Raw genomic sequence first — 26,959 nt, 5'->3', positions numbered from 1 at the left:
GTCGCAATGAGTTAGAACCTTTGTTCTAGGGCTGTTAGGGAATTTGAGACCTGGGACTCCGGCACTCGTCCCGGTTTTCCAAAAGGTCTCTTAAGGGAGTGTCACCTTCACATCAGCTCCAAGCTACGGCAGGCAGGATCAGACCAGACTTGGTGCTAATAATCCAGGTGCTCTGCTCAGCTGGTGGTGGAACCTCAGCTGTGTCCCATCTCATCTCACAAGTGTCAGAACCCACAGCAGGGATTCAGAGGGGTGTGGGTCCAGAGGTGTTTATTACAGACACTGGCTGATACTGTGATCACTCACTCCTCCCTCCCCTCCCCTCCCCTCCCCTTCCCTCCCTTCCCCTTCCCTCCTCTCCTCCTCTTTCTCCTCTTCCTCCTTCTCTTCCTCCCCTCCCTCCTTCCCTCCCTCCCTCCCTCCCTCTCTCCCTTCCTTCCTTTCCTCTCCCTCCCTCCCTTCCTTCCTCTCTCTCCCTTCTTTCTTTCATCCCTCCCTCCCTCCCTCCCTCCCTCCCTCCCTCCCTCCCTTCTTTTTTCCCTTTTGAGAGGCCCAGGCCCCCACAGATTCAGTGAGTTCATGGCCCTAGCACAAACTTCAAGCAGCCTGGCTCTGTATTCAGAACCAGGGAAAGAAACACAACCTGAAAATGGGACCAGAGCCAGGGGCAGAGACACTTTGTCCCTAAACCTAAAGTCAGAGAAAAGTCCCTGGACCCTGAAACCAGAATGCACTAAGCCCCTAGATTCACAGAATATGAAATATATTCACCCTGGTCTCAAAATTAGAGTCAGAAAGGTAAAAAGAACCAAAGAAAGAAACAATTTGGCCCCAGAATCAGAGCCATCTCCACCTGACACAAAACCAGCCAATCCCTGCGCAGAAAAAATGAACCAATCACTGAGCCCCTAGAGGCTTGGACTTCCCCTAGGCATTTACTAGCAGTTGAGAATTTCCCTCAGGCCTGGAGATTCCCTTACATCATAGGGGCAGCCAATCCCAAACCTGGAAGTCTGGAATTCCACTCACCCCACAAGTGTACTTGAGGAGAGTTTCCTTCGAAGCAGGTTGTTGCAGCTAGACAGGGCTTGCCTACCTCAAACCAGACCTTCCATTGGGTAACGGGGCTTGCCTACTGCAAGACAGATAATTTTGTTTTGTTTTTGTGTGCTATACTGGTACACTGCCTGGTGTTGGTCTGTTGTCCTTCTGTGACTTTGTCTGGTAAACATACGGCCATTTGCTTGTCCTGCCTGTAAGTGTGTGGGCATCCCTGGTCATGTTTAGTGTTAAGATCTAAGCAGGCATGTTAGAAGAACACTGGCTAAGAGACCAGAGAATGCCCCAGGATCTTGCTGGTGGAACAAAAGACCCTCCCGAGGGGCACTGGATTCCCCTAGTTCCCCTAAAGAGACTGAGCAGATCACAACTGCAGACCATTAATCTGGTGTCTCACTTCCAAATTTGTACACAGCCACCTCTGTTATCTGTGATTGTGTGTGCAACACCCGTGTTTGTCACGTTCCTGCGGTTGTAACACCCTGAAATAATAAGTCTGATCTCCAGTCACCCTCCCACCCCCTGAGCCTCTTCCTTGACCACCTTAAGGATCTCAGGGGGGTGTCCACTCCGGAGCCTCTGTGAACTGGAGTGGCCATCCTACTAGGCTAACTGGCCCAAGGAGGGCTCTTTTAACCCATCTCTCATTAGCAGGGCTAAAGAAGTCATCTATGGATGACCTGGACAGGTTCCCTACTGATCTGGCAGACCCCCATCTTGGCTAAAGTCACAACTTACCACCAACCTGGGGTATCACCAAAAACATCTGCCTTGGAGGATGCCACAAACACCCCCAAAGATCCCAAGTTGTCTGACTCCTGATGCCCCCAAACACCTGTGGGGGGCTGAGCCCATCCGTAATCCCCCTCACACCTGTGAAAGAACCAGACTCCATAGCCCCTCCCCCTTTGCATGATGGGCCTGTGTGATGATCAGAGAAACCAGTATTGGCCCTTTGTCGCTGTGGACTTGTGTTTGCCAGAAGGCAAAGTTTGCCACCAGGTTCTAATGAGGGGTTTCTGGGTGGCTGTTAAGCACCTGACTTACATTTACTTTTGGACCCTGTATTCTTACTAATTCGTTTTCATCAGGGAATAAATTAGCACTGTGCAGCTGATGGTACTATGGTCTCAGTTACATTCCATCAGGGGCCCTCAGTGAGGACCCATGATTGGGTCCTCTAAAGTTACTGCCAGAGGTGGGGATGAGAGGCCCAGGCCCCCACAGATTCAGTGAGTCCATAGCCCTAGCACAAACACCAAACAACCTTGCTCTGTGTTCAGAACCAGGGAAAGAAACACAACCTGAAAATGGAACCAGAGCCAGGGGCAGAGACACTTTGTCCCTAAACCTAGAGCCAGAAAAAAGTCCCTGGACCCTGAAACCAAGACCAAAAGAACACACTAAGCCTTAGATTCAGAGCATATCAAAGATATTCACCCTGGTACCAAAATTAGAGTAAAAAATGTAAAAAGAACCAAAGAAAGAAATAGTTTAGCCTCAGAATCAGAGCCATCTCTGCCCCTGACACAAACCTACCCAATCTCTGAGCAGGGAAAATGAACCAATCACTCAGCCTCTAGAGACTTGGAATTCCCCCTCAGGCCTGGAAATCTCCTTACATCATAGGGGGCAGCCAAACCCATGACTGGAAATCTGGAATTCCCCTCACCCCACTCGGGGGTAACCAATCACAAGCCCAGAGGCTTGGAATTCCCCAAACCTCTCCCCCTATATAAACCCCCTCTTCTTGGCACTGGTGGAGGGTCTCCCCTGTGCTGTCCCTGTTGCTGCTGTCATCATTGCTGCTACTGCTTCAGATGGATGGAGGGACCCGAGTTAACTCACAATAAAGACTCTTTGTTTTTTGTATCAGATACGGTCTCACGGTGATGTTCTAGGGATCTGGATTTCGGGCATAACACTTTCTTTCAATCTTCAAATGCATTATTCTTGGAATACATTATTTGAAGTATTGTGAAATTGCCAGGATATGTTTTTGGCAAATCTGAGGAGCCTCTACCCATTTCTGTTCCTTCTGCCTTTTCCACTCTCTTTTAAGTACCAGGATTGTAATCCCTTACTAGCCCTGTTCCAAGAGAATAACCCAGCGGCACTCTCCATAGATTGATGTTCGTGCAGTCTCAACAAAATGTCTTCTAAGAACATCTTCGTGGGGGTCAGCAGTGCTAGGAATCAAATTCGGGGCTTTCTGCTGTATCTCTTTGCAAACCGCAGCAAAGCAATCAAGAGTGTCACTGTGCCAGTGATGGTAGTTGAGAAGGGAGGGTGATGGGTCCTCCCAGCTCTTCAGTTGACATGGATAGGGTCACAACAGCACTGAACCCTGAATAAGACTAAGTAATGTGAGACTCACAATTAGGCAAAAGTCACAGATATATACACCCATACCTCCCAGAATGCACATCAGTCAGGGCAAAGCTGTGTGGTTCCTATTAGGAATGTAACATAATGGTCAACTTCTCTTAATCATAAATCCTTTAAATCTGTCTTACAAACCCATTCCCCAGAGCTGGTAAATAGTTATGTATGGGTTCATGCATCAGTCACAGAAAGCTCAGTAGCACAGTTAATATTTAAGCATTCTAGAGTAGAGGGCTAGGAAAAAGGTCTAAATCTAAAATAGTTTCAAAACCCTACCCTCCAAAAAACTCCAAACCTTCTTGTTATACTGGATATAATATTGCTGTTTGTCTCATGTATTTACTAAGACTGAGTTCTTAGGTGTCCACCCTTAGAAGACAGCTAGACCGTGGTGTCTGGAGTCCACCCCAGCAGACAGCTAGACTGTGGTGTCTGGAGTCTACCTTCACTCTTTCCTTTCCGAGGAAGAAAGCTGTGGCATGGAGGACATCGGCGGCGTGGGTGGAATTGTGGTAAGCGTTGGAGGAGTGGTAGTTGGCTTCAATCACTTGCAGCCAGGCCCGAAGAGTGGTTTCAGTACAGTTTAAAAATTCACATACTCCAAACCGAGAGAAGACCTTTAAGCCCAGGTACACCAATGGCCTGAAAACAGGAAACAAACACCGGTTCATTGAGTTCAGTGGCCCGGAAAGATCTTCCTTTCATGACATTAGTGAACAAAGGGATTTGTGTGTGATCGCTCAACATGCTTGGGGCACACAAACATTGGCATTGCTTTGCCGACCCCTTTCTTGCACTCATGCGAGTCAATACAGGTATTATTTTAGATCATCTGCAATTCGCAAAACCTCCATCAGCCCATTTTCAGCTCTGCTTCCACAGGAGCCCTACACAGGCTTTATGCCCTTAAGAAGAGCCTGGGGGCTAAAGGAATGGTTTGAATGGTTTCAGCAACCTCACTTAGATTTATGTTACTCTATAGTCATATTCCACAGACCAACATCCCAGGAAGAAATGTCTTCTCCTAAGACAAAAGAAGCTCCTCTCCCTGCTGTCTGGATGGGCTCAAAGAGAATCTACCATGCTATCAAATCCCCATTATGTCGGGATGTGTGGGTGGGTGGGAGGGGAAGGAGAGAGAGGAGAGAGAGAATATGATTATAAATTTTTGTTGCCGAGGCTAGTTTTGAGCTCAAATAAGTCTCTTGCCTCAGTCTCCCAAACTGCTCATGTGTATGACTGAACCTGACTTCCACCCATTTTTATAGGGTAGAGAGAGGGCTGAGAAAACTTTGAACTCCCAGCTCATGGGCACAAAGGAAGTAGTTGTGTCCCTTAACACAGATACAGTCTCTCTATACAAGAGCATATTCGAGTCACATAATTCCATCTAAGTTTCTAGATACGAAGACCTTGAGCATGGCTGTCCCTCCCTCCCGGCCTTCCACCAGAGATGCCACATACCTTTTATGTGTAACGGCTTCCAACTCAAAGATATTGAAGTCCCAGCTTTCCTCATTATCAAGTAACTGGGCGATACTAGGGGGGACATCGTTGATGGTGATGGGCATGGCAAGGTGACTGTGACTCTGGTGCACATCTGAGCAGACACAGGGGTGGAGGGGGTAAGTTAAGTGCGGGTTCTCCAGGGTCCTTGGCATCTCATCAACTTTAGGGTTGCCACTAGAAACAAAATCCCCAACTTCCATTGATAGGGAGATCTTAACACCAGGGCTCTTCTCACGTTATGAAATCTCAAGGCCATAAACAGAAAAATAACTCTAAGGCCCATTTCAATACATGGAGAATGAATGGCACCCGTTATCTAGCAATGCTCTGAGAAATCATTTTAACCAGGAGGCCTTGCTTTAGACGTAGACCATAGAGAGGAATAAACTCGTGAGAGCCATTGGGAGCAACACCAAGGTGATGGAATCGTCACAACCCTGGGGGTGGCACAGGCTGAAGCTGGGCTATCAGTAGGCAGTGAAACAGGAACACTTACTCTTTGTGAACACATACTCATTCCCAGACAGTCTTCTCAAGCCGTCCTGGAAGAGAGAGAGATGCTGTTAGATGCACCCTTCACGCCCACCACCGTTCTCTTAAACTCGTTCCTTAGCCGGAGGCTGAATCCTGACCAACCCAGGCTGAAGTCTAGGTCAAGGCAGAGCTCAAAATGAAATTGCAGCAGTGTCTAAGGAACAGGATAGTCTATCTTCCATAGTACTAGTACCAGGGGGTGAGCGGCTAGGGACAGGCAGTCAGTCATGAGTGCCAGCAGGACTCACATCTGAGCTGTGCGTTGGCTCAGTTCTCATGGCCACGTTCTCTCCTGGCATTGTGAAGCCTTACAAACAGAGTTGCAGACGTGATCTTGTTTTGGATATGTGTGATTTTGACATGTCTAAAGTCCCTTAGTCTGCATCGAGACATTTTATGTCTTCAGGTATATATCGTGAAAAGACCAAGAGCCATGTTTGAGGGGAAGCCTTGGAAAGTCTTTTTAAACACTGGGCCTTTTTTTTTCTACATACATTTTTTGCTGCAGAGCATGGGCATTGTGCTAGTCCTTGAGAGATGTGTTTCTGGAGCTGAGGTTTTGAAGAGTGGGATGGGTGATCTTGACCATCAACTTGAGGGGATCGAGAGCTATGGGCTATTAGTAAAACACAGCTGTGTATGTGGCTTTGAGGGCTTCCTGGAGCTAAGCAGAGTCGAGGGCTCTGGCCTGAGAGGTGGTTCAGTCCACTGACAGATTCGAAATCTGAATGGGAATGATAGAAACTGTTGTGAGATGGCAGAATTGTGCAAAGTGGGGCTGGCTGTAGGGAGGAGGAGGCAAGTCACTAGGTCCCCAGGGACTCTGTCTTACCCTGGCCCCCATCACGGCTCACTCTGCTTCCTGCACACCATGGTGGACTGACACTTGTGAAGCTGAAGGCAGAAATAATTCCTTTTAAGCTGCTTTTATTCTGGTCATGACCATAACATGACTATGAGAGTAACAACAGATAGAATTTCCGTGCCCTGACATTTGCTGGCACTTGAGGCTGAACCAGTCCCTGGATGCTCTTGAATCTTTCTGTGCCTGAGTCCCTCGTTATTTAGATCTTCCTGCAAAAGTTCTTTGGAATTGCTTGCTATCCCTAGAAAATAAGTGCTAAAGTTTAAAGTAGTATTAATTAATGCAGGATTCCCTTGAAGTCACACTTTGGATCGTGGTGCAGAAATCTTAATATTCAGCAACAGATGAGCAGATAAAAAAACCTCAGCCACAATTGTTCCGCCTCTGCAGCAAATGTGCATTTTTTGTTTTTCTCCACTTCCCTAAGTCTCATGCAAATGAGGTGGAGTCTCACACTGGCTCCTTTCAGCATTATCTGGATAGAAAGCACAAAATGACACAAAGAGGCAGGATGGGGGCAGCTTGTTCTCGGACGCACAGTCCTTTGGTTGTAGCCCCAAAGGGACTGTCCCTTATCATGACTGAAACTAATGCTGCATTGGAACGGGTCAGCCAGTACCAGCCTGGGGACCAGGAAGAACAGAGGACTGCTCAAAGAATGGGTGAGGATGGGCTGGGCAGCTGGCAACCCAGTTTTTCAAGGCTAGCTAGAAAAATGAATCAGCAGAACCCAGGATAACTCAGGGTCATATTTCTTTCCTAGAGAGTCCTCCCCTCAGCTTCTGAGAAAGGAGCATGGTGGCTTTTCTCCTTCAGTGGTGGACAGGTGATGTTAAAAGTCAGAAAGAGCACAACATTGAGACGAGGTAGACCTTAGCCAGTGGGTCCACAGCTCGTACGTCTCACATTACTGGCAGGCACGGTCTTCCCACCTCCCTGCTTTGAGCTCAGAGAGCTCTATTCTGATTTTGTAGGATTAGAAATGGAATTTGAGCCAGGCAGGGCTGGCATGCCTTTAATTCCAGATCTCTGTGAGTTCAAGGCCAGCCTGGTCTACAGAGCAAGTTCCAAGACAGCCAGGGATGCTACACAGAGAGACCCTCTCTTGAAAAGTCAACACAAAAATGAAATGGAACTTGGCTGTAGCGTCTCGAAAGACAGGACTCTGTGACTGGAAACACTGGAAAGATACAAGCTCTTTCATTAAACAGTCATTCCTTGGAGTCCTCACAGGGCCTGATCTACAGAACCATGCCTGCCTTGATAAACCCAGGGGAGCGTAAGTATCTTCTATAAGATAGACCCAGAACTGTATACAATAAATGTACAATGTCCTGTGTAAAATCTTGTTTATACTATCAACAGGGCAAATGTATGTATGTGTTCCATACAAATGTACCCCTCCCTTCCTCCTTCCACAGTCCTTCCTTCCTTCCTTCCTTTCTCTCTCTCTCTGCCTCCCTTCCTCCCTCCCTCCCTCCCTTCCTCCCTCCCTTCCTCCCTCCCTCCCTTCCACAGTCTTACTGTGTATTTCAGGCTGGCTTCAAATCTGCAATCCTGCCTTGGTTTCTTGGGTTGCTGGGATAACAGGTGTGTGTGTGTGTGTGTGTTTGTGTGTGTGTGTGTATGTGTGTGTGTATGTGTGTGCCATGTCTACCTCTTGGATCTCTCACTCATGTTTGTGTTCTTCTCCCTCTCCAGTTGGGTTGGTTGAATTCACAAGATACAGAACCCACGGATGTGAGAGGGATAAGTGTATAGATACAGTCTGATGCCCAAGGAAATGCAGGTCTAACCTTCAACCACAGTCCTCTAATTCAGACAGAGAAGAACAAGAAGCAGGAGCCAGATAGCCTCTCTCTCAGTCACCTGCCTGTTTTCTACTCTAACAGGATTTCTCAAGTTTCTTTCCATGGCTGTGGTTAGTCATCTGGTAGACAGACAAGCATCTTGGCTATGACTGTAAAGAAATTAACAAGCTGCCTCACCTCTGCATGAGGTGCTTCTGCTCCCTGAGGCCACAGTGCCCTGTGGGTATTTGACCAACACTGCATTTTTGGGTTTTCCTTAGCACTTACAGTCATCAGGCCTCCGACAAGATCACTGGTGTGAGGGTCTTCATCTTTGGTTCCCAGCTGAGGGGAGTACAGTTCTGTGGTCCGTAAAATTTCTAGAACTCTATCCAAGGCTTCTGCTACTGTAACCGGGCTGTTTTCTTGAGCTGCATTGATTATATTTATAACCTAAGAAGGCAAAAAGAGAAAGAATAAACGTGAGGATATTAACATACTAATTCTCGTAAGTCAGACGTATTCAGAAGTCAGTGATCATACGCCTAGCTCAGAGGGCAGGCCCACTCCGCCCCTCCCTATGAAGTGCACTCTGCAGCCTACACTGCCCCATGGCATCCCAACTCAGGACCCTGCTTCCCAGGATCCCTTGCTGACAACCTTCCCTAGCTCTCTTCTATGGGTTGGAGTTCCTAAGACATAGGTCTGGTTCTCTACTGTATGGCCATTCCAGAAACGATCTTCCACTTCCATGACTCAGGGAACACAATCCATAAGGAGATTTTCACATTTACCTTCTAGGCCCCACCCAGACTGAAAGAGCCTCAAAAGCCTTCCAGACTCACCTACTACAATACCTCCTGTGGCTAAAATCAGAGCCCAGCCTTAGCCCCTTCCCACAAACCAAGCAAATGGTAACACTGTGAGAGACCAGCTGTTCTCCCGACCTGAAGGCAAGTGCTCTCCTGCCCAAGGCCTGCTCTGTCTGACACGTCTCCCCCATTCCTCAGTTCACCAAGTTCAAATGATTCTCCTCCTAGACATTTTCTGATCTGTTTCTTTCTCCCCAACTCTACTCCCTCGATGCTAGCTAAACTATCACTACCATCTCTTTCCTGGAATCCCAGAGAAGGCCCAAATGGCCTCTTCTCTTGTATTCTTGCTATACCTTACCCATTCTTAGTGTGGTGGCTGAACTCTTCACAGGGACATGTGGACCTGAGCATGCTACATCCATTGAAATCCCTTCTAAGGTTTTTACTACACATAAAAGACAAACCATCTATTTTTGATTCAAGTGACCACAATGAACAGAGCCACCAAAGCCCTGTCATAATTGTCTCACCTCTGCTGGCCACACCCCAGCCTCCCTGGCTTCTGCTCAGTTCTGGCAGAACTTCTCTGTGCACCTTCTCTGTGCACTTTAAGTGATGGACCATCTCCATGCCGGTCCTTTCTGTTCCTGCCCCAAGAGTCTCCCTCTGACCAATGTGACTCGCAGGCCTAAGTTTTGCTTCACACATGACTTCCCTCAGCCTAGACTCACTCTGACATCTCTCACAGAGCCCTTACAGCACGGATTACATTGTGTAACCACGCTTACTGTGTGTTTGGTTAATACCTGGCTTTCCCACAGGTCATAGGCTCTGCTATCAGGAGACTATAGCTCTAGAGCACAGCCCAGGTCTGAGCACTGACTGAGCACTGGAGGTGGCAGCTGTCACTTACCTTTGTGATGGGGGCCTCTATGGTCATGGAGTGAATCCTCGCCATGGAGGGGTAGCGGCGATTCTGTAGGCTTGGAGCTGGAGAGAAGGCAGGGCAGTTTTATATGGAGTTAGTGGTGTAGTTTAGGCTAAATGCAGCTGAGAGGTCACCTTTGGATGAAGTTTTGTTCTTCTAGGACTTCCTCCCACCGCGATTTAGTGAGTTTGACTATCCCTTGTCCCTACAGGGCTGACCACTCAGCCCCACAAGTGTAGAAGGTGTTCTGCCTGAAAGGCTGGCGGCAGAGGGCTTGGCACGTTGCACTCCCCAGGGGAATACTGAGAAGGCTGCTATACACAGACGCCCCATCTCCATAACCCAATGATGTCACAGGACTTCCTTTCCCACTAGTCACTAAGGCCTCTTTCAGAGTAGGGTCCTTTCCTTCCAAGGTACACCTGACTGTGGACCTGCCCCCGTGCCAGGAAATTCAGTATGACCTGGCCAGTCATGTTTCTTCCTCAGCCATTAGGTTCATGATGCTCTGAGCCTAATGGTTCTGACGCTAACTGGGACAAACTCATTTTAAAACGACTTTTTTTTTTCGAGTAGGAGGTTCTTAAACGTGTGCTGTAAGATTCAGATGGGAGAAGCCTTCCTTTAAAGCCCCATCTTCATCACTCCTTTAACCTTCCCTGCAGGGCACCCTAGAGGTCAGACCTGTTCCAGAGATGCGAGAACCTGATAGAGTAACCCTCAGCAGGGCTCCAGAACCCGGGATTCAGCCATTGCCGGCCTCTGCTGTATTTCCCAATTCCTACCTTGCCTGTGTGGGACCACATAGCTGCTCTAGGACCCAGCCTGGTTCAGATGCCCTCAGCCATTGTCCCCTCCAATAAGCTCTCAGCCTATCTCATGATTCCATCCTGTACTGCAGATTCTGTCACTTGCATGCCATGAGCCAATCTTTCCTGTTCTGCAGATTCTGTCACTTGCACGCCACGCGTCAGTCTGTCCCTCTCTGCAGATTTTCTATCTTGTCCCTAAGGTCTTCATCTTTTCTAGTTCAGTCACTTCTCTGGCCTCAGTCCTTCCATTGGCACCCAAAGGGCTGGGACGTCTTCCCTTCCTTCCCTTGATCTTTCTATGTATCTTTTAAACCATAGTCCCCCACCTCCACCACAGGTGCTAACTATTCCTTCTCAGGCCATTAGAACTGCTTTTCCAGTGGCCAAATTGAAAACAACAACAAAAAAAAACAACCTAATGTGGTTCAGTGGCGCAGAGCTTGCCTAATGTGTGTGAGATCCTGGTTACACACACACGCACACACACACACACACACACACACGCAGAAACACACACGAAGGGCAAATCCTGCAGCTCTCTTCTACTCATTCTTTCCTTCTCGGCTCCTGGGATATCACTCCCACGTTTTCTCTGTTCTTCCACATCTTCCACATCCCTGTTTCTCACAGGGTGCCCCTGCAGATTTGCACTCAGACCCTCTGGTCTTTATCCTCACACAAGCACTCCTGTGTGCATGACTCTCGGCAACGCTTCTCTTCAACACAGAAACTGAAGCCCCAGAAGTCCCTGATCCTAACACAACCATGGCCCTTGCCCCAGACACAGCATTAGCTCCAGTCTCAGTCCTGCCCCAGCCACATCCCTGCCACAGCCCCTGCCCAAACTCCTGCCCTAGCTCCTGGCCTTTCCCCAACTGCTGTGTCTGCCACACACCCCGCCTCATGACCCTGCTCCTGACCACGCCCCAGCTCCTGCCTCAACCCCAGCTCCTGCCCTAGTCCCTTCCCCAGCCCCAGCTCTTGCTCCAGCTCCTGCCCTAGCCCCAGTACCTGTTCCAGCTCCTGCCCCAGCCCCTGCCCCAGTTCCTGCCCTTGCCTCAGCCCCTGCCTCAGCCCTTGCCTCTGCCTCAGTCCCAGCTTCTGCTCTTGCCCCAACCTCAGCCCCTACTCCAGCCCCTGCTCCTGGCCTGGCCTTGACCTCCTTTGCAGCTTCCCAGGCATCCTCTTCCCCTCAGGTCCACTTGAGACCCTGCAGACCCTGGTACTTCTGTGTCTCCTGGTCTCAGGACTCCCGGGAATGGCTTTACATGTTGATTCTGACCTTCCCACCCCCACAGATCCAGTCGGTTACTTGGGTTTGATTTGTTAAACTCAGAGTGTTTCATGAAATCCTGACTTTCATTAATTAATTAATTAATTAATTAAGTTTCCGGCCTTTCATTAACGGGTGTGTGTTGAGACTAGGAAACCAGGATGTTGAGACTAAGAAACCAGGACACTGCCTAACTCTTGCCACCAGCACCAAAGGATGACCTTACCTAGCAACTGAAACTGCACTGCTGTGTGTAGTTTGTGGTCTGACACACTTTGGGCCGTGAAAGAATCAGCCCATGGTCCCTTCAGGGAGAAGAAAAAGACTATAGAAGGCCAAGGGAATTTATTTACTTAAACCCTAAAATGTTCTCAGTTTATCGGAAGAAAAGTCTACTCCAGTCGAAATCTTGTCTCCTTGGAGTTTCTACGCCGTTGAAATGTTTGCACATGCCTCCTGTCATTTTCTACACAATCAAAAGGTCAAGGAAATCTGAAAAACTTCTTACCATCACTGCCTCGGGAAGATATTGATTTCACATCAATGGACTCTTTCCTCCTGCTCTTGTGTCTGAATGAATGAGGCTCTAGGGAGTTCAGGTGAGAGACAGAGGAGGTTAGCTTTCAGTGCATTAGAGTGTGAACTTACGCCTTTCCCTTATTTGCCAAAGAAAATGAGTGTACGTACGTTTTAAGCTCTAGAAAGTAAAGTCAAGAATCAAGAAACTATTTTCTCTTCAAATCAACACAAAAGGATCAGTCATTCTAGTAAAAAAAAATTCTTTTTCTTCTGGGACTACGTTACTTTGGGGGAAGCCATGCTTACTAAGACTTACTTAGTTCCATAACCAAAATGTCATCCTGAAAATAAAACTTAAAGGAAATGTTTTGGGGGTTCATCTTGACTAAAGGGCTACTCTCACCTGGGCAGGGAAGTTCTTAGTGGAATATCTAGAGAAATAAAATCCTAGTGAAATCCACAGATATTTGAATTGAGAAGCTAGTTAGGACAAGTTTGGGACACTTCTGAAAAATCGAACATTTAGGTGTTCATCTAGCTTCTCTAAGAGTGGACTTCCTCAAGTGACCTTGTCCTGCCGACCATAGGAAGGGAAACTCAACACTGAAATGTTCTGGGATGCTGATGTCAAAATGACATGATCAATGAGTACCAGGCTGTTAAAATGCCTAGGTGATAGCATTGGCCTCAGTGCTGTGGGCACACTGGCTTCCTGCGAGTAACTCCCGAATGAGAAGAGAAATGTAATGGCAAGCCAGCACCACTTTGAAGCGTAGGCAACCCAAGCGCTAACAGGAGAGGTCATTAAACCAGTAGATTTAAGCAGGAGAACCATGATACAAGAAAGCTTGCTTCCATAAGAATTGTCAAGGGCACTAAAAAGGATGAGATAGGCTAACACCGAAGAAAGCAACTCTAGAGCCAAATTGTCCAGGTTCTGGCTTAATTTGCCGAAGAGTCACTATGTAGCCTTGGAGACGTTACTTAATTTTTCTGTTTCTCAGTGTCTGCAAAGGGGATAATTACAGTTCCTCATTCAGAGGCTCATTCAGTTCCTCATTGTGGTCAGTACCTGGAATAATCCTTGGGTGGCCCTTAGAACGGAGCCTGCCACACAGTAAACCTACAGTGTGTGCCTTCTGGCAATTACATTGGTTCATTTGTACAACACACAAAAATGATTCAAATTGGATATTATTCTTACTGACCTTGTCTCTTAGAATTGTAAGACTCTTATAGCAACAGAACTGGTTATATGTCTAAAGAAGTTATTCTTCAGTGAGGGTCATTTAAATTAGAGAATGCATTGGTCATTCTTTTTTTCCTCTGTGTAGCCCTGGCTGTCCTGGTACTTGCTCAGTAAACCAGGCTGGCCTCAAACACACAGAGATCCACCTGTTTCTGTCTTCTAAGTGCAGGGATTAAAGGTGTGCATTACCACTGCCCAGGCCATTATTCATTCCTAACAGATGTCTGAAGGATGAATTAAAATTTTCAATCATAGAAAAGAACTCGGTGACAAAGGGACTCTGCCTCCCATAAAAATGGTTACTTACTGAGAACCTACTGTGCATCAGACATTGGGCTCTGTACTTTAGATCTAACAATGATCTCATTTGACAATTGCATCCCTCCTGAAAGCTGCAGAGTCCTATTCCCATTATACCAATGAGGAACTGAAGCTGGAAAGACCAGGAAGGAAGTCCGGGGACAAAGGACCGAGAAGCAATGCTTTCCCGGAGAGAGACATTTAACTGATGGAGGAACTGTGACCATTGGCTGAGTGTCTGTTACATGAAAGGCCATGCTGGGCACTGTAAGGGACAGGGGGAAACATTCCAAAGGAGAAGAATGATGGCCGACAGCTAAGTGCCTCCTCTTCAGTCATCATAACAATGAGAAAGGCGTTGTTAATTCACTTTGCAAATGAAATTCTGAAGGCCAGAAAGAGCGAATGAACTCTTTCCGTGTAGGCTAACTGTAATCATTCTGGAATCAAGGAGAAGGACCGCATAGCCAATCCGGGGTCTAATCAGGCGCCCATACAGAAGAGAATGGTTGGCAGCCATCCTTATATGAGAAGAGTCACAAGGCTTTACTAATTAACTTTTCCCCTCTCCAGTGACAAATAATTCTAAGCCTTCCACCAAGTCAATGTCCACCAAGTCTCCCTTCACTTTGCAGATACGGAAGCCAAAGATCTGAGTGCTGTTCCAGGTCTAAGATATAAGTAGGGAGCCAAAATCGGAGCCCAGTGCTTAGTCTCCTGGGCCATCGCCCGGCTACATTTCCATTTGTAAAAGCAGATATTAAAGCCGGGTGATGGTAGAGCATGCCTTTAATCCCAGCACTCAGGAAGCAGAGGCAGGCGGATCTCTGTGAGTTTGAGACCAGCCTGGTCTACAAGAGCTAGTTCCAGGATAGGCTCCAAAGCCACAGAGAAACCCTGTCTTGACAAACCAAAAAAAAAAAAAAAAAAAAAAAAAAAGCAAGTATTAACAACTACTGCCTTTCCCCAGACCACTCTAGGCTCAGTTCTTCTGCTCTACTTGGTCTCTAGCCAATAAAAGAAAACCAAGAAAGGGAGGAGCCTAGGAGGAAGGGCTGCCTAAGACTAAGAGACCTGAGGTGTGTAAAGGATTCCTGCTGCTCCTCAGGCTCCCCAACCCTCCAATGCCAGCACTTATATTTCAGCAACCCCCATTTGAGGATGACAAATGTCATCTTGAACCCCTCCCGAGCAGCAATGAGAAACTGGGTCGTCAAGGAATCCCTCAGCTGAGAAGAAGTCAGAGCTCTTACCTGTTTGAGAGTTATCCCCGGAATCACGATGAATCCTGTGAATCTAGAGTCGTTCCGAAGTTTGGTGAAAGAGGGAGAGATTTTATGTCATTTGTCGAACTCTGCAACTTAGTTACAAGGCTCTGACCACGCCCAGAAAGCAAGGTGTTACACAGATTGCATGAAGAGATGAGAGACACACACCGAGTGTAAGACTACAAATATTCCATTACTTTCAGACACTCATCAGGAGTCTAAGAGCAGGAAAGGAACCAAAGAGGGACTCTCCAGGCAGACCTAAATCTGCTAGGCTAACTCATCGTGACACAGTCTGCAGAAATACAGAATGACAAAGGCCAGGACTCAAGTCAGATTTTAATAGGCCAATATGCAACCTGTTAGTTTTAGACAGGTCATATTTGCTTTCTGAAATACAAAGTCGGGGTTAAATCTAAAATTTCTGTTTTTAGAACCGTTCCTTAAATGTTCCTCAGTTGCTGGCACGGTCAATTGATGGAGCTGAACTTTAGCTGCCATTTTGCACCTCGTTCTTTCCCATTATCGGGTTTGTCTCATGCTAATGATTTGGTGCAAATGTTCAATAGACATCACTCAAATGACCCAATGAAGTCATCAACACTAGAAAGACTACGCATGCCTTTTGTGGGCTCTGCATCTCTTTCATTTGCAATCGACTAGGGCACTGCTGGTGGGCACATTGTCATTCGCACTCAGAGTCCCACTGATTCCATCTGCTTCCATCCAGGGCTCAGGCCAGTCAACCTGTGCAGCACTCAATGAAGAGGCAAGGTTAAGTTTTAACAAGACAGGCAAATGTGGGGGACTGTCAGCCAAGGAAGCCTAGCTTGACTTAGCATCCACTGTACTGGCTGGAAAGCTCCCTTATGTCAGACACAGCTAAAATGTCCCAGACTTCATTGAACCATTGACGAAAAGCCAGGGAGGGGGTGGGGAGTTGGTTCAGTTGTTAAAGTGCTTGCAACAGAAGCCCTGAGTTCAGATATCTAGGATCCATATAAAAGTCAAGGTGTGATGATGTAAATCTGAAATTCCAGTACTGGGGAGCAGAGAGAGGCAGATTCCTGTAGCCCATCGGCTAGCCAGCCTAGCTGAATCCATGTTTTCCAGACTCAGCAAGACACCCTGTTGCAAAAAATAAGGTAGAGAGTGACCTAGGAAGACACTCAAAACAACTTCTGGCCTCCACAGGCACCCATGTTTGAGTCTGTATGCACATGTGCACATACCCACATGAACATGTACACAAACACACGAAAATAGCCAGGCAAAACAGGTGTTAAAATGAGGCTTTGTGCAAAACCCTTCTGCTTGGTCCATTATACATCCCCACAAAACGTCAATACAGAATCTATGACTCGCCTGTGATAGCTTGGTCATTTAGTCATGGCTATTGGCTCTCACCCCATAATTATGGTACCTTTTATTATTTCTCCCATGAACCATCATTTCATCTTTTCCTCCAGGAATAAAGACCATGTTCTACAAAGCCACCAAGCTCAACACATATTTTCATATGTTCCATATGAATAAAATCCCTGCTTCATTCTTTCTCCTTAATCAGCTCTCGCTTAAAAGCTTTTGTCTTTAACCAAAATACATATGCCTCCAGGAGCAAAACCCATGGCTTCCCATATTATGAAAGACAAAAAGAGTAATAAACCCCCCAAGCTCCCTTTTCTCATTTCTCATAGGCTCACAAGCCATCAGTATGGCTCCCATGATCTACACTGTGGGCCTTGTGTTCTGTCTGGAGTGGAGCCAGCTCGGTCTTGGTTTAGGATTAAAAATGTGTCCCAGCCACTGACAGGGGTGGGATGGTGTGGACCAGGGAGGGGAGAGAGCACAGGCACAATTCCATTGGCCGGGAAGGTGCTGGCCCATCTTTTTCTATAGACAGCATTATACTTGGTGCTTTGAGCTGAACTTGCTGCTTCCACATAAGCACACTGGCCCCTGGGGGGTTCTGTGCCCACTGTCAGCAGCAGAGGCCACAGGTCCTCCATCTTCACAACCACAGTCTTCCAGGCTGGGTCAGCCTCCACACCAGGGTGCTGTGTGTGGACCCCACTTCACAATCCTTTCCACAGAGGACAGCTGGGCTCTCCTCCTGTCACGTCCCAGCAAGCTGGGGCTCTGACTGATGGTCTAGCTACATGCCTCGTCTGAGTACCCTCATTTTACAGGATTCTCATGAATGACAAAATCCCCACGCAGAACAAGAATCAATGTTTCTAACTCAGCAGGAATTATTCCAAAGTAATTTCCTTCACAGTCCTTAGTGGAACTTATAGAGAATGCAAGCAAGGAAGAGTAGCTCCTTAGTCTTTGATGGGTCCAGGAGAGAGGTCCAGAGGCTTGAGGACCTAAGGGCAGGGGAGGGGAATGAACTCCGTCCCATGACAACAGCCATTTCTCATGTTAGCCAGGGCAGGCAGCTTTCTGCTAACAGTTGCATCATTACAGTCCAGAGGAGAAGCAACCGTTCCCTTGGACGTTCAGGGCAGGGAAACTGAGGTTTAAAGTTTGGTCGCCACACATGCAGTGCACAAAACTGTTAATCATGGTTTCTCTAGTTTGATAGCCAATTGCCTTCATTACATAGCTCTTCAGTCACAGGTCTCAAAAGTGTTGTCCTGAGCCTGGCTTGTCATCTTACAGCCTGGAACTACCTCATGGCACAAACAGCCTTTCCCCAGAATTCTGGGAAGGTATGAACTTTGCCATGTGTGGGATTCCCATCCTCAGAGTTGTAACTTTCTCTAGGGCACACAGGATCTCCAGCTTGAAATGTAGTGTGTTCCTGTGCAGGAATGGCTGGGGATGGTGACAACAGGCGCTTCTGCTGCAGCCACAGGCTTCGAAAGCAATGGTTTCTGCAGTGCCGTCTACTGTCCTTGGTCTGCGAATCTGGCAGAGCTCGGAGCTGTGATTTCCCAGCAAGTCTTTGAGGCTGTGTGTGTGTGCACACATGTGCATGTGTGTGTGTGCTTATAAAGGTGCAATTATAACTTTAAACCTTTAATTAAAATATCATAGGTTTCCACAAAATTTGCTCCCCTGTGCTTAAACCCTTTATTTACTAATGCCTGATTATATTCAACTTCACTTGATCTACCCTGCCTTTCTGGCTAGTTCTTCCATTTCTCATGATCCTAGGATAATTTCAGGTTCTTGGGCATGAAGGGCAAGCTCTCTGTCCTGGAGCTACACTCCCCACACCTGCCGCCTCTAATTATGCTTAACTCTAAAAAACACACTCTCTCTCTCTCTCTCTCTCTCTCTCTCTCTCTCTCTCTCTCTCTCTCTCTCTCTTCTTCTGTCTCTCTCTGCCTCTGTGTGTGTGTGTGTGTGTGTGTGTGTGTGTGTGTGATTTCAGGGTCATTTGTTTCTGAAAGAATATTCCTTTACAATTTATACTCTCAATTTATTGTGGTGTGAAAGCCATTTAGGTTCACTTAGACCCACACATTTTAAACTGTGGGTCACAATTGCATATGAGCATATGGGTCATGGGAATGTGGGGAACATTAAAACGTTTGATAATAATAAAAGCTTTCTGAATGCACAAAATTAATTCAAAGTCAGCACATAATAAATCCAGGTGTTCCCAGCAGTACTCACTTGTACTGCATCATGTGATTTCACTGACACCTAGGGTCAGAACACCAACTTGTGCAGTTTGTGTGGCTCATACTGCCATCCAGGTGGTGCCAACAAAGCCGCATGCCACACCTCAGCTCAGATTCCAGGCTGGTGTATACTATGGATTGTTTTTTGTTTTTTTTTTTTTTTTTGTTTTGTTTTTTTTTTTTTGTTTTTTTGAGACAGGGTTTCTCCGTAGCTTTTGGTTCCTGTCCTGGAACTAGCTCTTGTAGACCAGGCTGGCCTCGAACTCACAGAGATCCGCCTACCTCTGCCTCCCAAGTGCTGGGATTAAAGGCGTGCGCCACCACTGTCCAGCTGGATTGTTTTTTTTTTCCTGCTCTGATGAAAACATTAATTATAGAAAAAAAGATTTACTATTTTCCTACCATTATTCCTCAGAATTCAAACATCCTGAAGTGAGTAAAACGTCAATGATTTTATTGTCTTGTAGCAAAATCAGCTGAGATCAGGATGGCATGGGCCTTTCTCTTCTTACTCTTTCTAGTTCAAGATGTTCTCAATTAATAGCAGACCAGTTCTCCCTGAGGTTAGAGTAACATACTCAAGTCTTAGCAAATCTTCATGAATTCTGGTTTGAATTAGGACGGGATATCCGAAAACTTCTGAAATGGTCTCAAACTTACCTCTACCATTTTGTAGTATGTATTTTTGTGAATTGGTATTCTCAACATTGATAGTCATAAAATAAAAACATTGATCAACCCTGGAAAACACAGAAAGTGATGTGTTCTGCATATCAAATACTCAGCCAACACTGAGTCCTTTATGTAAAAGTAAACCCAATTAGTATGCAAATTTGTTGTTGTTTAATACATTTTAACAGTATGCAAATACTAACTTCTCTGTATGACTTATTATGGGTAAGAGTTTGACTTATACACCTATTTTCTGGGTCTATCTTGGATAAAAAGAAGTTGTGAGTGGAAAGGGCTTGTGACACTCTTAGATTATCCTACAAGGGACAAAAATCCCAGATGTCATGAAGATGGGTAAGTTCCAATGATATTGAATTTAATATTTTTTTCAGGGATTTCCATTGACTTTATGAATCTTCATCAAGTCCTTGAATAAATGATTTTCTACATCTAAAGAAAGAACTTATTCTTTCTTTCCCCACCAGAATGGCGAAGAAGAAACCGTCAAGGATATAAACCTAGAATACTCCCATGTTGGAAGGAGGATAGAATTATACAGCCCCCTTCAAGACCCAGCCTGGCGCTTCTGTACCAATATAGATGAACATCTCCATGACAAAATATTACCCCAGGGAAACAAAGCTGTTTCGTCACAAAAGTAACTCATTCAAGGCTACTCAACGAAGCCCAAGCCTGGAAACAGCCCAGGGATCCATTAACAGGATAACAGATGAAAAAACAAACAACAAAATATTCAGGAAGATGATACTGATACATACAGCCCAGACGAATCTCAGAAACCTAGTGAGCAAAAGAAGCCAGACGGCAGAGCAAACACTGGACGAAGCTGGAGAACGCCCATTCGTGTTGTAGAATATTGTAGAAGAGGGCCTTGTTGGAGCAGGGAAGGGTGCAGGTGGGGGCTGTTATGGAGGGTCTCAAAGAACTTCTGAGAGGGTCAAATATGGTTGTTTTGTTTTTGAAGATGTGGGCATTAGAGGTAAGTTCAATCTCAAGAGAAACTATAAGATCTGCACATTATCTTCCTTAAAAACAAGAACAAAACTAAACTCTAGTTAATGTGTATGCTGATAGGACAAGCAGTGAGCTACAATGGTGTGTGTGCCCGATACTTAGTAGTTGTCAAGCAATTAAAAAAAAAGCTGGGAGGAGACAGTGAAGGACGGCTTCAGGACCACAATGAGAATCACGTGGAGTCCCATGCTAGCTGTGGGACTGAGGGAGTGAGTAAATGGCTACTCACTTATATGTCTTCCAACTGTTTCATTAAAAAGTAAACTCTAAAAATTCTAAACGTTATCACAATTTTTTTTTTTAATATATAAACTTTCCCTAAGAAAGTGTTGTCTAGTGCACACACCTTTAATCCCAGCACTCTGGAAACAGAGGCAGGTTGATCTCTGTGAGTTTGAGGCCAGCCCGTTCATCATCATGAATTCCAGAACAACCAGGGCTGTGTAGAGAGACCCTGTCTCAAAACAACAACAACAACAACACAAAATAAAATAAAAACATCCACTTCACATTGGCCTCACCAATGCATATATAACCAGGCAGGGAGATTCTGCCACGGGGTCTGGCTCTGGCTGGCTCCCCAGCGGCACTCCTGAGCACAGGCACACTACCCTGAGCTCCCAGCGGCAGGCTATCCCGGCCACTTCTCCATCTTCTGATTCTCTGATGCTTTTGCTGTCCCTGGTTTGTACGGGCCAGGTCTCTGCTCTCTTCCTCCCCACCCTGTCCTTCAGGTCTTGCTCTCACGTGGCTCCTACTGGGAAGGTTTTCAAATACTCCTTTCTCACCTCAGTCTCTCACGGGGTCAAGGGCTTCAGTCACTTGCTTTCAGTGGATTCTTAGTGACTCAACACAGTCTGTAACCTTGCATCTCTGTGACTAACCAGCCCCTTGCAGCTGGGCTAGAGGTCATATCTAATTGATTACTATTGTGTACTCAGTACTAACACAATCTGGGGCATAGTGGCTCCTAAATCTGAGATGAATCCATAAGAAACTAGAGTTAACTGGGGTCCTTACCTTACACCTGTGGTGAAGCCATTGTTAACAGTGATTTGACCACCACGCTGGTCTTTGTTAATTATACTCAATACTTCTATCACTAAAAATATCAATTCATAAATGGTTTCACAGGAGAAAACACAGATAAAGCAATTTCTGTAAAATATCATTTTTTTAAAAGTGAAAAGTAAATATGGTACAGAAAAAAAAAAATGCATCCTTATTCTCTGATGATGCCCAATCGGATCAAGGTGAGCAAACAAGACCAACAAACATCAGAGCACACCGTCAGCCCTGCCCTGGCTCTCCGAGCCTCTGAGAGTGTCTCTATAGCACACTGTACTGTAACTGTCATCGTAAAATGGATGGCATTTTTAAATGAATAAATAGTTATATTTCCATCCACGTATCCATAATAAAACGGGAAGTGAGGGCAAGTCTCCTTGGTCATTGTCCTAGCTTGTTCTCTGCTGCTGTGAAAACACGGATTAAAACAGACCTGGGGAGGAAAGGGCTTATTTGATTCACAGGCTATGGTCTATCACTGAGGGACCACAGGGCAGAAACTCAAGCAGGAGCTGGAAGCAGGAACTGAAGTGGAGACCACAGAGGGACACTGCTTACTGGTCTGTTCCCTGTGGCTTTCTCAGCCTACTTTCTTGTACAACCCAGGACTACATGCCAAGAGATGGCATCGCCCACAATAGGCTGGGCCCTCCCACATCAGTTGCTAATCAAGAAAACACCTCAAAGACATGTGCCCAGGCCAATTTGACGGAGGCAAATTTTCACTTGAGGTTCCCTCTCCCCAGGTGCCTCCAGCTTGTCTCACACTGATGAAAATTAACCAGCATAGTCACTTAAAATAATGCTGGCTTTGATGAAGGGAAGCAGTAAACAGATGGTTAGGATGAACAAAGATATTTGTTTAAATAACCAGGGTAGCTCCCAGCATCGACTTGCTAAACCATTTTAAAAACACGCACAGTTCTTCATTTACTACAAACTCAAGGCTTTCTTGATGTGACAGGATTCCGATTAACCAAGCTCAAGCGCTGGGTGCAGAGATCTCATGGTGGGAGCTGAGTCCCTGGAGACTGTTCTTCATGTGCACCGAATCAAATGACAGTAAATGGCATGGTAGAGACATCTTTGATCATCCCTCTCCAGTGAAAACACCGTGATGAGCATTTTCTCCAAAAACAAAAGGCTCTGATGCACAGATCAAAGATCTTTTCTCAGTCTGCTGTCGCTTCAAAATCCACTTGCAGATTCACGCGTCTCAAAACCCCTGCCGGAGCAGCCTCCAGCCACAGAACAAGACACCTCGTCAGCACCCAGGAGCCCAGTTCCTACAGCACAGCTCATTCGCTTTCATGTATTCTGAGTTGGTTCTCAGCCACCGACAACAGCCAACACCAGGACAGACAGCAGCTTCGGTGCACTGAGGCTGATCCTGGTGTGTGTGTGTGTGTGTGTGTGTGTGTGTGTGTGCAGTGGGGAGGAGAGACTCATCCCCATAGTTACAACAGTGAACCTAATTGGCAGGGTGACAGTGTCTCTTCCTTTTTATCTGGACAACATTTAAAAAAATGTTACTCCTGTCAAGGCCGCGTGTAGCGGGTTGATATGGATGAAAGGGCACATGAATGTTTAAGTTGACACATGATTCAAAAGACAAATCCCAAGCTGTCTTCCGGACAGTTACAAATGTCAGCCCCGTATATGTTCATGCTTCTCTGCTGTCCGTTGTTTTCTCGGGAAAATTGAAGCATCGCTTCCTTTACAATTCCACAGTTATGTTCAGATGCTACAGGTGTCCCTCTGTCAAATGTCCCTGACTGCCAGGCTGGTGGCCACTGGCTCCACATTCTGCACACGACTGGAACCTTTAGAGATATGCTTTCATTTTTTTCTCAGTAAAATACTTTTTATAGATATATATTTTTATGTATGGGATGGCTTGCATGTGTGAGTGCAGGTGCACTTGGTGTCCTAAGGAGGGTGTAGAGTTAGCCACCTGCTGTGGATGCTAGGAACTGAACTCAGTCTTCTGCAAGAGCAGTAAGCGGTCTTAGGCACTGAGCCATTTCTCTAGTCCCAGTAGTTACTTTTGTATATTTTGCTCAATCAAAATATGTAATGCACTGTCCTTACCCAAGAGTCCCTGAGTCAGGCCTACTGATTTAGTGGGCCCAGAGTAGTCAGGACTCGATGAGCCTCATCTGAGGCTGGTCTGTAGGCCTGGGGAGCATGAGGTAACGCTGGGCACGTCATGCTCGGGGTGTGGCCAGAGCATCAGCAGCATTGCCAATCCCGGGGAGCTCATTAGATCTATCAATAATCTCTCTCTGGACTTACAGAACGGGATTCTATGTGTTAATAACCATCTCCGGGTGGTTCATTACACATCAGAGTTTGAGACCACACTGGTGAAGTAGACAAGCAATAGGTTTGGGGTGTTTTTCATTTTGCAGTATGGGGGACAAAGCCCAGGGACTTAAATATGCTAGGCAAGAGCTCTTCCACTGAACGGTCCCCTCTGTCAGAGCCTAACTTTTAGCAACAGGTGTTCTGAGCCCTCCCTTTGTAGCTGTAAACCTGAGAACTTGGGAGTTTCACCAGGCCTCTGCTTCCTCACCGTGTAAGCAATGGTGCCCAGTCCATCAGGGGACATTGACAGATACAGGGATTTGTTATGCAGATTGTTGGAGGAAATGCTGGAGGAAGCAGTCTCAAGCAAGAGGGCAAGGGGGCCTGACATTTTGGTACTGGGGTCTGAATCACTAAGAACCCTCTGCACCATTGTGCAGGAACTGAAGACAGATCTCCATCCCAGGAAAGCGCCTCCTTGTTAGCCCTTCGCTCTCAGTTCACTGACTCAGATCCCATCTCTGACTACCTCCCTACCAGACGTACCCAGAGAGAGCCATCCAGGAGTTCTTTAACGTAGACAAATTGACATCTAAAATTAACAATCGCCTTCTTTTGAGGGTAGGATAAGACAGGATTGTGAAATGCCCGGAAGGTATGCAAGACAGTGAGGTCCTACCCTACAGTTTTTGACCCAATCGTGGGGCTGAAACTTCTCAAGGTGAAGCTGAGAGTGCAGTTTCGGGGGCTGTGCTAAAGAATCTGTGACCTGGAGGGTGGGATGGCCTGTGACCTGGAGGGTGGGATGACCTGTGACCTGGAGGGTGGGATGACCTGTGACCTGGAGGGTGGGATGACCTGTGACCTGGAGGGTGGGATGACCTGTGACCTGGAGGGTGGGATGACCTGTGACCTGGAGGGTGGGATGACCTGTGACCTGGAGGGTGGGATGACCTGTGACCTGGAGGGTGGGATGACCTGTGACCTGGAGGGTGGGATGATGCCAGCCTCTCTGGTTTTCTCTTTCATGGCTGGATTCTGTTTTTCAGAAATCTGGATTTTGTGACTTATTACATTTCCTGTGACCTCATTTCCTCTGAAGCTCAGAGCTGAGTTCTGGTGAGCTGGTTTCCTGAGGGGTGCACACACAGCAGAACACTTGGGAGATTTTCCCTTTAATGCTCTCATTCCTCCAACTAGGTCCCCTCACTGCTCAGCAACAAGAAATTATGTATAACAGACTTACTAAGAAATTTCTCTTTGCCTAATGTTTTGTTCTTAAAGAATTGAGAATGCCAAATGAGATGTTTGCCAAATAAAGTATAAGCCCATGTGCCTGCTAGACGTTGTCGGGAGAATGAGGGAATTGCAAAGATCTAATGCTTTCCTAGTCCTAATGACACTGAGGCTTCATTCCTCTCTGACTGACACACACTAGAAGGGAGTCTCAAGACCAGGGCTTAATAAATCAGGTCTCTGGAGCCAGCGAGCAGGCAGAGCCAGCACACCGCAGTGAGTAATGAGAAGCCAGCAGCAAAAGACAGTTTTGTGGTTCTGTGACCCGAGCTTCGGAAAACATCCTTCATCAGATGTTCTGCTTACATCTTGTAAGTAATCACCCCCGGAATCAAAAGGCATGCCTAATTATCCCTCATCTTCTAATTTAACTCAGACATACTTACTGGGCTTATGAAGCAAAGATATAGGTTCTATTTACTGTCTACAAGAAGACAAAACCAGGCGTGTCACCCCCGTGAGTCTGCTCATCCAGGAAGTGTTTTGATGATACACTGTGCTAGGCCAGGCTCCAGGTACCAAGGGCATAGCAGAGAACATGTGGCTCCCAACGGGTGAGGAACCAAAAGTGAACCGGAAGCACCCGCAATTCAGACAAAAGAAACTGAACCTCACACTAAGCCATTTGCTCCTTGGAATACTGCAGCCGTTCCTAGTCGGTCTGAGGGCCGGCACTCACAGTCAAGAAATGCTAGGACATGGTGATGGCCTGCCCTGTTTGTTCTGGAAGTGCTCCCCTAGAAAGGCAGGCAGTGAGGGGTCAGACAGCGCTCCCCAAAGGGGAAGAAAAGCATGAATGAAGCAGCAGTGCTAATTTCCAGACGTTGCATCAAATCCATGTGGCCCAAATTTCTACCCCCTGCTAAACACAAGCGTCACCCAAGCACAAGCAAGAGTCTCCTCACTAGAATTTGGGAATTCTGGGTAATAGGATGCAGAGACTGGGTCATGGATGGGAGCCAGCCCAGTCAGGTGGCATTCTGACTTTAAGTAGAGCTGGACTTTATTGTTGTTTTTTGTTTTTTTAATCCTAACTTTCCAGTGTTACAGACACAGGCACCACTGTGCTGAAGATAGGCCAGAATATTCCATTTAGAATTCATGCCCCAAAGCAAGGATTAGAGAACTTCTTGTTCAAGCGATCCAGGTAACAATTCATTTGGATCATTTGGATGGGTCACGTGTCCACCCTGACACTTTCTGCTAGGGCTATGTGCATTGAATCTTCATTACTAAAGGTCTCCATGAGACACACCCCTGGGATAAAACTGGTCCCCATGACAAGGCAGGAGATCAGGTAAGAGAGAACAGTGGGTACAAATCCAGGAGATTGTTCATCACCCCGCAACAAAACTGCCAGCGGAGATATCCAGAAATATAGCCAGGGGCGTTGTCAGTGGCCACATCACTGTGCCTGCACCTAATCCTCACATAGTGGTTTTTAAAGGGTGGACGGAGAAATCTGTTGTCTCCTTCAGCAACAGCTTCAGTTTCTAAAATGGCATATTGCCATGAAACTTCTCAAGACTTAGAGGGCCCAAAGTGGAGAGGGTATGTGTGGGACTCCATGGCTCTGGGCAGCCTTGCAGGTACCTAATGATCCTAACTCACATGCCACGGAAGGAGGAGGAGGAGGCTGA

At 46.6% G+C, this 26,959-nt stretch overlaps 1 protein-coding gene across 6 annotated transcripts in view; it reads right to left on the bottom strand.

Annotated features, from left to right (window-relative positions):
* Positions 1 to 26,959, bottom strand: part of Pde8b (phosphodiesterase 8B) — a 216,048-nt gene that overhangs the window by 12,767 nt on the left and 176,322 nt on the right. For all 6 annotated transcript variants that reach the window (XM_057789955.1, XM_057789956.1, XM_057789950.1 and 3 more), the window contains 7 exons: positions 15,292 to 15,334; positions 12,479 to 12,556; positions 9,871 to 9,947; positions 8,431 to 8,595; positions 5,450 to 5,495; positions 4,909 to 5,044; positions 3,888 to 4,086 (listed from right to left, as the gene is read on the bottom strand). In XM_057789955.1, the coding sequence (XP_057645938.1) occupies positions 3,888 to 4,086; positions 4,909 to 5,044; positions 5,450 to 5,495; positions 8,431 to 8,595; positions 9,871 to 9,947; positions 12,479 to 12,556; positions 15,292 to 15,334 (744 nt within the window). The remainder of the gene's footprint in view (positions 1 to 3,887; positions 4,087 to 4,908; positions 5,045 to 5,449; positions 5,496 to 8,430; positions 8,596 to 9,870; positions 9,948 to 12,478; positions 12,557 to 15,291; positions 15,335 to 26,959) is intronic.

The sequence above is a fragment of the Chionomys nivalis genome, chromosome 15 (assembly GCF_950005125.1).
Source record: "Chionomys nivalis chromosome 15, mChiNiv1.1, whole genome shotgun sequence".
Taxonomy (NCBI): Eukaryota; Metazoa; Chordata; class Mammalia; order Rodentia; family Cricetidae; genus Chionomys; species Chionomys nivalis.
Note: the sequence above shows the minus strand (reverse complement) of the source record. Positions and strands in the feature narration are given on the sequence as shown.